The 13,064-nt window shown below is 41.4% G+C and overlaps 1 protein-coding gene across 2 annotated transcripts; it reads right to left on the bottom strand.

Moving 5' to 3' along the window:
• Nucleotides 1-589: 589 nt before the first annotated feature.
• On the bottom strand, nucleotides 590-2,676 carry LOC121581556 (zona pellucida sperm-binding protein 3). 2 transcript variants are annotated; one of them, XM_041897053.2, is made up of 10 exons: nucleotides 2,604-2,676; nucleotides 2,286-2,452; nucleotides 2,100-2,203; nucleotides 1,859-1,950; nucleotides 1,604-1,784; nucleotides 1,391-1,496; nucleotides 1,229-1,314; nucleotides 1,009-1,100; nucleotides 800-883; nucleotides 590-720 (listed from the first exon to the last, which is right to left on the bottom strand). In XM_041897053.2, the coding sequence occupies exons 1-9, from the start codon at nucleotides 2,671-2,673 to the stop codon at nucleotides 813-815; spliced, it is 969 nt and encodes a 322-aa protein (XP_041752987.2). In that variant the 5' UTR covers nucleotides 2,674-2,676; the 3' UTR covers nucleotides 590-720; nucleotides 800-812. The 2 variants fall into 2 exon arrangements, with proteins under 2 accessions (XP_041752987.2, XP_041752988.2); XM_041897054.2 differs by having other exon boundaries at nucleotides 590-702.
• Nucleotides 2,677-13,064: the final 10,388 nt, after the last annotated feature.

Genomic DNA, 13,064 nt, shown 5'->3' with positions numbered 1-13,064 from the left:
ATTGGCAATTCAAAAGGCTGATTGAGGACCTTTACTGAAGAACGTGTTGGTTTACTATGACTGTGTATATTGCGTCTACAGGGCTCATCTACAGTATAAAAGAGACCTTGGTCAGTCAAGAAAGGTTAAATAACTGAAAGCCATAGGGCAGACTGAGCAAGTGAATGCCTAGAACTATGTTAGTTATTGTACCGTCAAGCTGAGTGATGTGGCTCAGGCGTCCCTTGTTAGCAGCTTTGATTACAACTAAAAACAGATTAGTGAACACAGCTCTTAAGAAAAAGGTTGCCTTCTCTGCTGTGACAATGTAGGCCCCTCCAGATCATTTGTATAGCCACGTCAACTGCACAGTTTGTCATGCTTTTGCAAGCATATTTGGGCCACCAGTTGGAGTCTACTTCTCTGTAAGCATAGTTGATTTGGCCAAGCGCTATCATGGTTTAATGAAACAGTGCATAAGTTACCTTCACTTGTATTGCATCCTCCATCCCACAATGTTAACCACTAACCTGATTGCAAAACCAAGTTCAACTCATGCCCAGTATAGCTTTAGATGCTTAATGAGACAAGCCAAGAGATCAGGACACCATTGTAAGTATTAAACATTTATTTCAAATCAAGTCAGCCACGCCAGAGTCAGGGCATGCGTGGTAGATGGCTGCCCACCTCCCAGGAATCACAGCTGGCCTCAGAGGTTCATACCTGAAACAGATACAAGAACTGGCTTACAGGGCAATGAAATAACGCATCGTCAACAATAAACTTTTAAATGCGCATGGGGAGGGGGTAAAAATCTAACCTAGTCAATCTTTTCAGGCCGGTGAGTTGTCAGTGATTGTAAGTGGTCCAATAAGAACAGCATTTTGAGTTAACCCATGTTCCCCTGAAAAGATAAAGTGCAAACATTTAACCTGGTTGCTGGACACATCAGAAATTAAGGCATCCCACCTAGTGCCCGGAGACAATAGGTAAACACCATTTTAGTGGGTGCAGAAAGACTAGTAATACCTGAGTCATTTCCCCTCTTCCTCCGGGACTTGCAGCTGGAGTCACAGCAGCCACAGAGGGTACTATGGTAGGGGTCATCAAGGAGCTCCCAACTGGAGGGGAGGGGGGAATAAGCACATGAAACCAGAGTAGTACTCATCGTTACCTTTGGCAAGTTAAAGTAGTACTTCTTTAAAATATTTAGTTTGTCTTCATAACATGTACACAATATTATTTTTACCCATGCTCTTTCACATAGTGGCAGGCTTTCTTGCTGGTGTCAAGGCCACTGGGATCCCAGGCCAAAAGGTTGCAGTGAATATACACCTGAGGATAGATAAGGGATATTAGAGCACATATTCAAGAGTGCCAAAATGTCAATCATGTAGATTAGTACACCCACTTCCTCGCCAACAGCGAACTTGAAGGCTTGCAGTGACAGATGGATTTCTGAGGTTTCTTGTCTTGGTTCGAACTTTGAGTTTGAAGTCTTGCTAGCGACAAGACATCTGATGGCAAAACATTTGACAATCACTAAAGATTAGTTGCAAGAAACTAAATTTACTTGGAGCAAAAGCGCTAATAGCATCCCGCTGTATTGCCCAGTGGTACATACCCCATGTTGGTGATGATGGGGTAAACTGGGCCCTCAGACTGCAGCTCTGGGGTTGTGGTTGCCACACACTCCTCTAAGAGCAGCAGCAAGGGCTGATGGACCATCTGCTCCACTGCTGCAGAGATGTGGATGAAGGAGCCCAGGGGGTATTCCCTAGACAGATGTGGTCCAGAGAAGTCATCTGCAGGATACAGATGGGATTAGTCTTACATCTACAGGAGTCAAGTTACGTACTTCAGGTAGTCTCAAACCTACCCTTCATAAGTCCCATGCGGAAGACTAGATCTCCTTGACCATATGTATGAAACAGCACTGGGTCAAATATGCGCGGTGCCCAGTCTGCAGGCCTACATAGACCCAGGGAAATAGATTAAACATTTAGCCAAGAGTCAATGTTGTTTATGGTTAAACTCGTTCTAGTCCAGCATTAGGACACCTGATGCAACATCAATAAACAGAAATGTATTCTTAAAGTACACAAACAGCCACAGGTCACCTTTCATAGGAACAAACCACTGGGTGAGAGAAAGACTTCAGTTGAGCTTTGGGAGCAGACGTATAGGTCAGCTCATTCATGTACATCAATGTGTCCCCAGTCACCTGTAGTGAGGTGGAAGGCATAGAGGTTAAACACCATTTCTGACAGCCAAATACACATGATACAACCTTAGCTAACCCCTACCATTCTCCTGAAGTTACAGTCACTGAGTTCCACTTGAAACATGGCCTCCCCAGCAGAGACACGGCCAGGATAACAGCCTCCCAGCCGGAGTAGTGAGGGGTCCATTTGTGACTGGGCCGCCCTCCATCTCAGGGTGACTGAGTCAAGGCCACAGTCTACATTTAAATCTGCCAGGAGGAAAATAATAAAGTTAATCTATTTCTAATCTCAAATATAAAACTACTAATCTTCTGCAGCGTTGCCATGAGCTTTTTTAATGTCACTGCTCACTTTCCAAACAAAAACTGAATACACAAATATAATAATAAAACACATTACCTTCCTGTGCCACAATGGTAGCAACAGCCATGCCTAGGAGGACCGCACTGTGCCAAAAGTAAGCCTTCATGACTAAATAGTATTCAGTGAATGCCAACGTTCAGTTGAAGTGGCTTATTTATACCTGCCAGCAAGCAATCAAGTTAATCACTGTCATCAGTGTGTTAGCTGTTAACAACCTCCAGCTGCAGGCAATCAATCACTGATTTGGAAATCGGTATGAACTCATCCCAGTCTCCTAACTTATTTATTATCAGATAGGCTGCGTTTACACAGGCAGCCATATTCAGATCTTTTTTTTCACTAATTTGTCTTTTGACCAATAAAAACAGCTCTGAAAAAGATCTGCTGTGAAAAGATCTGTGATTGGTCAAAAGACCAATTACTTGAAAAAATATCTGAATTGGGCTGCCCATGTAAAGCAGCCATAGTTCCTAAAGCAACATGATCAGTTGGTTTTCATTGCAATGCTATCGTTGAACGGTAACATCAAGCAAATGTAATCTTGTGCAGATAAAACTGAGATAGTGGTTTCTATCGGTAAAGAAACATTTTAAAAACTAAAACCTTTTATTATGGTGTAGTGCTTTCATTCAGTCATGTCAGATCAGTGATTAGCTCATGGAAAGAAGCAAACAATAATGCATTTCCAAAGTATTTGTACAGGGACAGAAAAATTAAAGGGGAACTGCCTCGTAGAACCAAATGATCTGGTTATAAACGGCCTATGTGGCATTGATATGAGTCAGAAACATTCATTATAGTGTCAAAATTGACTACAAAGTGTAAATACGATAATTTTGGTCATAAAGTCAGTCTCGTCCAAAACGAGATTTGTAAGTGAGTGCGTCACGATGGGTTGGGTATGGATTACTTGCATGCCCACTTTTGCCAATGATGTCTAATTTCCCAGAGACAACAAGGTGTGGTCCGCCACCCAGCTGCCATGTGTTGTGGACATGTTGTGGACATGAAACGTTAACAAAGGCTACTCTGCAAGCTTGGCTTCCTCTCATGCACAGGTTGACACTATGAGTTGATCAACTTTTATTTTCTCCTCGATTTTAGGCATTGGGAGATATTAGTGTCACTGTTCAACTATTGCCTTTCTCTCTCTTTGAGTCTACTCACCACATTTTATTCACTGCAGTGCTAGCTAGCTGTAGTTATGCTTTCAGTACTAGATTCATTCTCTGATCTTTTGATTGGGTGGACAACATGTCAGTTTATGCTGCAAGAGCTCTGATAGGTTGGAGGACGTCCTCCGGAAATGATCATAATTACTGTGTAAGTCTATGGATGGGGTGAGAACCATGAGCCTCCTAGGTTTTGTATTGAAGTCAATGTACCCAGAGGAGGACAGAAGCTAGCTGTCCTCCGGCTACACCATGGTGCTACCCTATAGAGTGCTGCTGACGCTACTGTAGACATTCATTTCAAACAGTGTGTTTTAATCAGTTATTTGGTGATGTGAATATATTTAGCATAGTTTTATCTAAAAAGGATAACTTTTTTAATGTTTCACTATTTTTATTTTTATGAAATTCTGAGGAGCCTCCACTGGTGTGAGGTGTATACTTTTGTTTCAATGTAGATTTGTTTAAGACTACCAAGAAACAGTGTGTGACCCTGATTTAGCCCACTGCAGTAAAATGTTTAATAATAGCCACACCAAACCTTCACAAAAGTTTCTAAACTTTATTAGGGTAATATCAAAAGTAAGCCATTGTTTACAGGGAAAATACGAGCAGGCTATTACATTGCAGCAAACACAGCATTGCAGTTAGAACTTCATTTGGCCAAAGAAAATGGCTCAACAGAATGAAACAAAACAAGCTTTCCTGAATAACTGGGCCTGCCGGGAGGATATGTGGCCACATTATTATAGGACGACTTGGCAGAATGATGATCTGCAACAGACAGCGCATTCAGTATCAGAAGTAGAAATACAGCCAGACTGGCCTGCTACTGTGCTTTTCTAGACCTTATAAACTATCAAGAGTAGACCCACAACTGATCCAAATCTAATGAAACATTCAAATCACAGGGCTTTTGCGCCATTATTCAAATTACAATTTCACTGCAGCCTAGAATGTTGTACTCACTTGGAAACAATAATGCTATTATTAATTGCTGTTTAGGTAGGATAGTTGTAATGTCCCTAAACAAGATCAATAGGAGAGATTTTTGAGCTGTGTGTATCATGTCTTCACTGTTCTTTCATGCGCAATGATGCACCTAGCCTCTCCGCTGCCTATCTCCTATTTGTTCTTGTCTAAAAAATGTATGCAGCTTTGAATGTTTTTATGTTTGGTATGATTGCTAGTTAGCCAATTGCAGATCTGGACAAACGATCCACCTTCGACTATTGTCACTATGAATGTTGGATAGTGGGCAGGATAGACCGTTAGACTGGTAGACTATACTGACCTGTGGTATAGTAATAGTTAGCACACGGAAAAGCGTAGTGAATAAGGGAAGTACCAAAACACCTTGATATAGAGGAGGCGCATGCAAGTAGATGAGGAAATTTGGCTAAGATGGAATAAATTATATAGTAAAACCTGCAAAAGAGCTAATGTAAACCAGGGAAAGAAAACGCACGACCCTCCCCTGTGCCCAATTATTTTTTTTTTAAACACACAACCCTCCCCAAAGCAAAACAAAAAGTTTGACAATCCTCTTCTATTTTGGACCACCCCTCCCCCACAGTAAATTGTGATCTGTCCCTAACTGCAATACTACCCTCCGATCTCTAATGTATTGGCATGCCTTCTTTCCCTTATTAAAAACCTCAGAGTTCCATGCAACAAGCTTACAATGACTATACATACACCTGGGGTGAAATGAGAGGGGATAACAGTCAAGATCTACAGTATGAACACTACCCATTCATTTCGAGAACTTGTGGTCCACTCACTTCCTCTCTGAGAGCTAACTTGAAGGACTGCATGTAAAGCAGGATAGCAGATGAATGGTACCTAGTCAGGAACCTGGAGTTCCCAGTCTTTCCACCTGCAAGGCAACTAAAGAAAATGCATTGTCCAATGATCATTCTAGACAGAAAGCTATAGAACTTGGATGATTGGATAAGTCTGTCTCCTACACATGGCCATAATAACCAGGTCTGCTACCGTCGGCTCTCAGGCTGCAGCACTGGTGTTGTGGCCGCCACACACTCCTCCAAGAGCAGCAGCAAAGGCTGATGGGCCTTCTGCTCCACTGCTGCCTAGATGGGGATGAAGGAGCCGACGGGAAACACGTGGTCTTGGCTAGCTTTTAAAACGTCGCCTAGTCAGACCTTTACTACTGTTCCAGCTGGCTGATAGCCATTGTTACTTAGGTAGTGTAAAGCATAGCACATAATGTTTTGACCAACCTTTAATTGGTGATACTTGTTAAATTCCCAACTTGGAAGACAACACATGTCCTCTAAACGTACATGGCTAGTTGTAGCAGGTGGTTTGTTTGAATGTAGAAAATGCTGCGTTATTAAGTTAAATCCACTTTTTTGCTCCATTAAGTAATCCAACAATGTGTTGCCACCATCTTGTCTATTTCAAATGATCTCTCATTGATTGAGACTGGTGGGTGTCAACCCCAAAGTGTCGCATGTCATGAGCGTGACTCAGAAATCAAGTGTTGCATTGAATGACACCCACCTGTCTTGATCAATGAAAATATTTGAAATAGACAAGATGGCAGCATACACATTGTTGGATTACTTCACGGAGCCAAAGATTTGTTTAATTTAATAACGGAGCATTGAAGTCAGGAATTGAGGAAGTGTATCGTCAAGTAAAAGTTGGTCAAATTCTTTGTGCTATGCTTTACACTCCTCAAACTAAACTCTGGATCTCGAAGCCAGTTCCACTAAGTTTTTTATTGTTTAGACCTGGGACACCAGGTGTGTGTAGTTAATTATCAGGTAGAACAGAAAACCAGCAGGTTCGGACTTCGTAGGGTAAGAGTTGAATAGCCATGCTTTACACTACCAAAGTAACAACGGCTATCAGCCAGCTGGAACAGTAGTAAATATTTTCTTAACTTTCTTGAACTGCATTGTTGGTTAAGGGCTTGTAAGCATTTCACGGTAAGGTCCACCTACACATGTTGTATTCGGCGCATGTGACAAATAACATTTGATTTGATTTGATTTTAGTAATGGTCTCACTAGCCCAGGGTTCCACAACTAGCTTCCCGCAGGTGATTTTATTTTCCCCCCAAAGTTTTCTGAGCAAAATAAAATATTTTTTAAAGATTTTATTATTATTATTGTCAGACATAAAAGACTGTAAAAACACCTGCAAATCAGCTCCAAGTGATTTTAATTTAAGAAATCTGTTACAAAGTATTCCCACGCATAATAGAGAAATATACAGTATGTATACAAATGTAAGCAAGGTTTGGAATGATTCTGTTTTAGTTAAATATTATATCCGTTTGGGCTTCTTGCGGTCAATTTGCAGTTTACAAATTATTTGTAATTATGTTACTGCAGTATAACTGCAGTTAGAGTGCAGTATAACTGCAGTATGTTGCAAATACCATCCGCCCTAAAAAAAAATTGGCTGAGTCTAGTTGATGATCCCTGCACTAGCCGATGTTTTCATAATGGAAACACTTTATTAAATGAGGAATACAAAGTGTATTGAAAGCAGGTGCTTCCACACTGGTGTGGTTCCGGAGTTAATTAATCAATTAACATCTTATCATGCTTAGGGTCATGTATAAAAATGCTGGGCAGGCCATTATTTTGGCTCCCATGGCTATGCACCCATAGGATGACGATGCCCCCATTCACAGGGCACGAGTGGTCACTGAATGGTTTGATGAGCATGAAAACGATGTAAACCATAAGCAATGGCCGTCTCAGTCACCAGCTCTCAACCCAATTGAACACTTATGGGAGTTTCTAGAGTGGCGCATGAGATAGCGTTTTCCACCACTGTCAACATTTCTCGTGGAAGAATGGTGTCGCATCCCTCCAATAGAGTTCCAGACACTTGTAGAATCTATGTTAAGGTGCATTGATGCTGTTCTGGCTCGTGGTGGACCAACCCCCTATTAAGATACATTATGTTGGTGTTTCCTTTATTTTGGCAGCTACCTATAGGTCTTGGCCAGACCAGTAAGGTATTCTACAGGCAACAGGTAGAGGGAGCAATATTCAGACATACTGTGCAGCCACAGGTTTCAACTAGCTAGCAGATTGTAACGGGCTAATGTTATGCTCCATTAGCCGTTACAGGATAGGTACTGTTTGGCATAGCACAGAATTTACGACCAACCTTGGCGATACTATCTTCGTTCTTGATAGAGCCAAATGTGTATCTTCTAAAATGTCAGTGTCCAGTTGCAGGTGGTTCGTTTGAATTTAGAAAATGCTCCAGTATTAAAATACTGTAAATTATTATTTTGCTCCATGAAGTAATCCAACAATGTGTATGCCTCCATTCAAATCTTCTGTCATGGTTTGAGACAGGTGAGTGTCATCATGACATGAGGCACTTTGGGGCCTGTCTCAATAAATAAGAGAAGATTTGAAAAAGACAAGATGGGGGGTGTACACATTGTTGGATTACTTCATGGAGCAAAAAAAACATGTATTTTAATCACAGACCATTTTCTAAGTTCAAATGAATCACCTGCAACTGGACACGGACATTTTAGAAGATGCATGTTTGGCCGAATCGAGAACGAAGATAGTATCGCCAAGTTAATGTTGGCAAAAAAGTATCTGTGCTACGCCAAACAGTACCTCTCCTGTAACGTCTAATGGAGCATCACATTAGCCCGTTACAATCTGCTAGCTAGGTTTCAACCAGCTGTGGGCAGCATCTCCTCTTCCAGGGTATCTGAGTCACACTCACCATTAAGGATTGCCATGTGGAAAACCAATCCTCTATGACCCTCAGCACTACTAGAGGCAGGGATAGGTAGCAGGGGCATCCATCCCTCTGGTCTACATACAAGGGGGAATGTTTGGTTTAATTATTTGAGTTGAAAAGTTAAGAAAAGCTTAGGAAGAATCTCGATTCCAACACCATAGCTAGACTGGATCAACACTAAACCCCATGGATAGTTACCTTTTGTAAACACACAATTGGGTGATTAATAGCAGCAGGTTTAGGCCTTAAGTCAGGTCTGTTAGTCAGGTTGGTTGAATAGATATGTTTATTTCCAGTCATCTGGGGAATAGGAGGAACAGTCTTCGAGGGATCCAAGATAGCATGCATTGCCTTCGGAAAAAATTCAGACCCCTTTACTTTTTCCCCATTTTGTTACAACCTTATTCTAAAATAGATTTTTCCCTCATCAATCTGCACACAATATCCCATAATGACAAAGCAAAAACTGTTTTTTTAGAAATTTTAGAAAAATGAAATATAACATTTACATAAGTATTCAGACCCTTTACTCAGTACTTTGTTGAAGCACCTTTGGCAGCGATTACAGCCTCGAGTCTTCTTGGGTATGACGCTACAAGAATGACACAGCTGTATTTGGGGAGTTCTCCCATTCTTCTCTGCAGATCCTCTCAAGCTCTGTCAGGTTGGATGGGGAGCGTCACTGCACAGATATTTTCAGATCTCTCCAGAGATGTTTGATCGGGTTCAAGTCCGGGCTCTGGCTGGGCCACTCAAGGACATTCAGAGACTTGTCCCGAAGCCACTCCTGCGTTGTCTTGGCTGTGTGATTAGGGTCATTGTCCTGTTGGAAGGTGAACCTTTGCCCCAGTCTGAGGTCCTGAGCGCTCTGGAACAGGTTTTCATCAAGGATCTCTCTGTACTTTGCTCGGTTCATCTTTGCCTCAAACTTTGCCTCGAGTCTCCCAGTCCCTGCCGCTGAAAAACATCCCCACAGCATGATGCTGCCACCACCATGCTTCAACGTATGGATGGTGCCAGGTTTCCTCCAGACGTGACACTTGGCATTCAGGCCAAAGAGTTCAATCTTGGTTTCATCAGACCAGAGAATCTTGTTTCTCATGGTCTGAGAGTCTTTAGGTGCCTTTTGGCAAACTCATACCGGGCTGTCATGTGCCTTTTACTGAGGAGTGGCTTCCGTCTGGCCACTCTACCACAAAGGCCTAATTGGTGGAGTGCTGCAGAGATGGTTGTCCTTCTGGAAGGTTCTCCCATCTCCACAGAGGAACTCTAGAGCTCTGTCAGAGTGACCATCGGGTTCTTGGTCACCTATCTGACCAAGGCCCTTCTCCCCCGATTGCTCTGTTTGGCCAGACGGCCAGCTCTAGGAAGAGTCTTGGTGGTTCCAAACGTATTCCATTTAAGAATGATATAGGCCACTGTGTTCTTGGGGACCTTCAATGCTGCAGAAATGTTTTGGTACCCTTCCCCAGATCTGTGCCTCGACACCATCCTGTCTCGGAGCTCTACAGACAATTCCTTCGACCTCATGGCTTTTTGCTCTGACATGCGCTGTCAACTGTGGGGCCTTATATAGACAGGTGTATTCCTTTCCAAATCATGTCCAATCAATTGAATTTACCACAGGTGGACTCAAATCAAGTTGTAGAAACATCTCAAGGATTATCAATGGCAACAGGATGCACCTGAGCTCAATTTCGAGTCTCATAGCAAAGGGTCTGAATACTAATGTAAATAAGGTATTTATGTTTTATGTTTTTAATACATTTGCAAACATTTCCTAAAATCTGTTTTCGCTTTGTTATCGTGTGGTATTGTGTGTAGATTGCTGAGGAAATTGTTTTATTTAATCAATTTTAGAATAAGGTTGTAACGTAACAAAATGTGGAAAAGTTCAAGGAGTCTGAATAGTTTCCGAAGACACTGTAGAGTTGGGTACACAAATTACCAGTTTCTGGATGGTGCGGTCATTGAGGTTGTAGTGGAATGTTGCCTCCCCTTCACCATTGGGCAGAACATTAAAGAGTAACTGAAGGCAATAAACAACTTATCTGGTAGAAAACGGCCTTTGTGGCATCGATATTAGTCAGAAACATTCTAGTGTCAAAATTGACTACAAAGTGTAAATACGATTATTTTGGTGATAAAGTCAGTCTCCTCCAGAATGGAGATTTGAGAGATAATTAGGGGAAAAATGTCATGGAATGAAGGATACCATAACAGTTTTCCTTGGGTTGGGTTTATTTCAATCCTGCCCACAGCTGGCAGCACCCAAGTAATCATCAATTCAGAGCGCAGCTGCACATGACCTGATCATAATGCCAATGGTAAATTTGGTTTGACATTCGATATCCCTATGGGGCTAGTTAGGGACCATTAGTAAATAACACAATGTACATGGGACAATATTTTAAAATGTAAATAGCTAAAAATGTAAATGGCTTAAAAACCTCAAATTATAAATTGTAGAAATTCATATACACATATTTAAAGTATTTAATGAGACAACAAAAAGATGTGCAGCATGAAAATGTAGTCCCATTTACATTATATAATTTATTGACTGTCCCTAACTAGCATAGTCTGAGAGAAGTTGGCTAACTTGCTAGCTAGTGTGAGAGATTGATTATTTTTTATAATTGATGGGATGACTAACTTAGAAATAATGCATTCTTGACTGGGCTAATGTAGGTTGTGTCACCTGGCAAGCTGTGATTGATGTGAAGAGCTGTTTTAGGGGGTAAAATGAGATAAGGATTTGTGTCTCCAAATACTAGACAATACTGGTTCTTTGTGATCTGTGAACCTTCCTTGGACATAGGAATGGTGTCTAGGGGAGCTGGCTCTTCTCACCAAGACAGGTTGTTATGATAAGGACTAATGCCTGGCAACAGGGGTGCATCAACGGATAGGCTGAGTAAGTCTAAACCACGCTCAAGTCTCTACTCTGATTGGCCAGCAGAGAGGTGGGAAACTCTCTCTGTCAGAGTATTTGAGGAAGAACATGTAAACAATGGATTTAGTTCTCTGTCTGCCCTGCGAGGTTTTTCAGTGAGCCCGTATACGAACCAACATACTTATCATACATACATTTTGCATATAATAAATTTAGCTTGGATTGAAGATCTCTTGATTCTTATTTCAATACCAGATTTGAATTACGCAATTTCTAACACTAGTCTAGGCTACTTCCAGACACAAGACCTGGTTAGACTGTTTTAAGTTATCTAGGAGGGTATGTGAATAACTGTGTACTGTTTTAGCAGAGTGAAAGTACAAACGCTTCCCACGTTCGAACACACGCACAAGAGACACTCACATCAGAGCACAAGACCCAAATCTCGTTCTCAGTCGCATTTCCTAATGAGGAGAATTGAAACCGAAGATAAATCAGGAACTTCAGCCCCCCTTTAAATGTGGATGGAACACAGTTTCCAAGGAAGAGACGGCTGCGTTTTCAACCAACTCTGGACTGACCTTCCATGTCACTTTAATGGAGCGTGTCTCACAATGTACATTGAAATCTGAAAATGAAATTGTTACGTTGCTACGTTACAACCTTATTCTAAAATGGATTAAATACATTTTCCCCTCATCAATCTACACACAATACCCCATAATGACAAAGCGAAAACAGGTCTTTAGACATTTTTGCAAATGTATTAAAAATTAAAAAATTAAAAACCTTATTTACATAAGTATTCAGACCCTTTGGTATGAGACTCGAGGCTGTAATCACTGCCAAAGGTGCTCCAACAAAGTACTGAGTAAACAGTCTGAATACTTATGTAAATGTGATATTTCAGTTTTGTATTTTTAATACATTTACAAAAAAAAAACGGTTTTTGCTTTGTCATTCTGGGGTATTGTGTGTAGATTGATAACAGGGAAAAAAACAATTTAATCAATTTTAGAACAAGGCTGTAATGTAATAAAATTTAAAGGGCAACTTCACCACTTTTCAACCTCATTTTCATAATCTCCAGCACAATACCAGTGTCAACATATGTGAAAATGGCTCATTTCTAAGTTTTGTCAAATAAATATAAACTTAAAAAGTTCTAACAGGTAACGTCATCAAAAATGGCTAAATGTTCTCTCCACCGCATGGCAAAATTTGTAGAACTGCAGAAAAGGTGCCTTAAAACTGCTAAAGTTTCTCCCTGCCCCATGGCAAAATGAGTAGAATTGCAAATTAACTTTAAAACATACATTTTTCTCTCCGCCACCAAGACGGGGGCCACAAATAATGTTTGCCTGCTTGGTGGGGGGGCCTCTGTCCTCGGTTGCAACACTCACTACCGAGTTCCAAACAGCCTCTGGAAGCAGCGTCAGCACAATAAATGTTCGCCGGGAGCTTCATGAAATGGTTTTCCATGGCCTAGCAGCTGCAGACAAGCCTAAGATCACCATGCGCAATGCCAGTGGTGTAAAGTTCACCGGCATTGGACTCTGGAGCAGTGGAAATGCGTTCTCTGGAGTGATGAATCACGCTTCACCATCCGGACCAACTCCCTATTATTGCCCATGATTTTGGAATAAGATGATCGACGAGCAGCTGTCCACATAC

Source organism: Coregonus clupeaformis, chromosome 14 (assembly GCF_020615455.1).
Source record: "Coregonus clupeaformis isolate EN_2021a chromosome 14, ASM2061545v1, whole genome shotgun sequence".
In the NCBI taxonomy this organism is placed as follows: domain Eukaryota; kingdom Metazoa; phylum Chordata; class Actinopteri; order Salmoniformes; family Salmonidae; genus Coregonus; species Coregonus clupeaformis.
The sequence above is the reverse complement of the archived record's forward strand: the minus strand, read 5'-3'. Positions and strand labels throughout refer to the sequence as shown.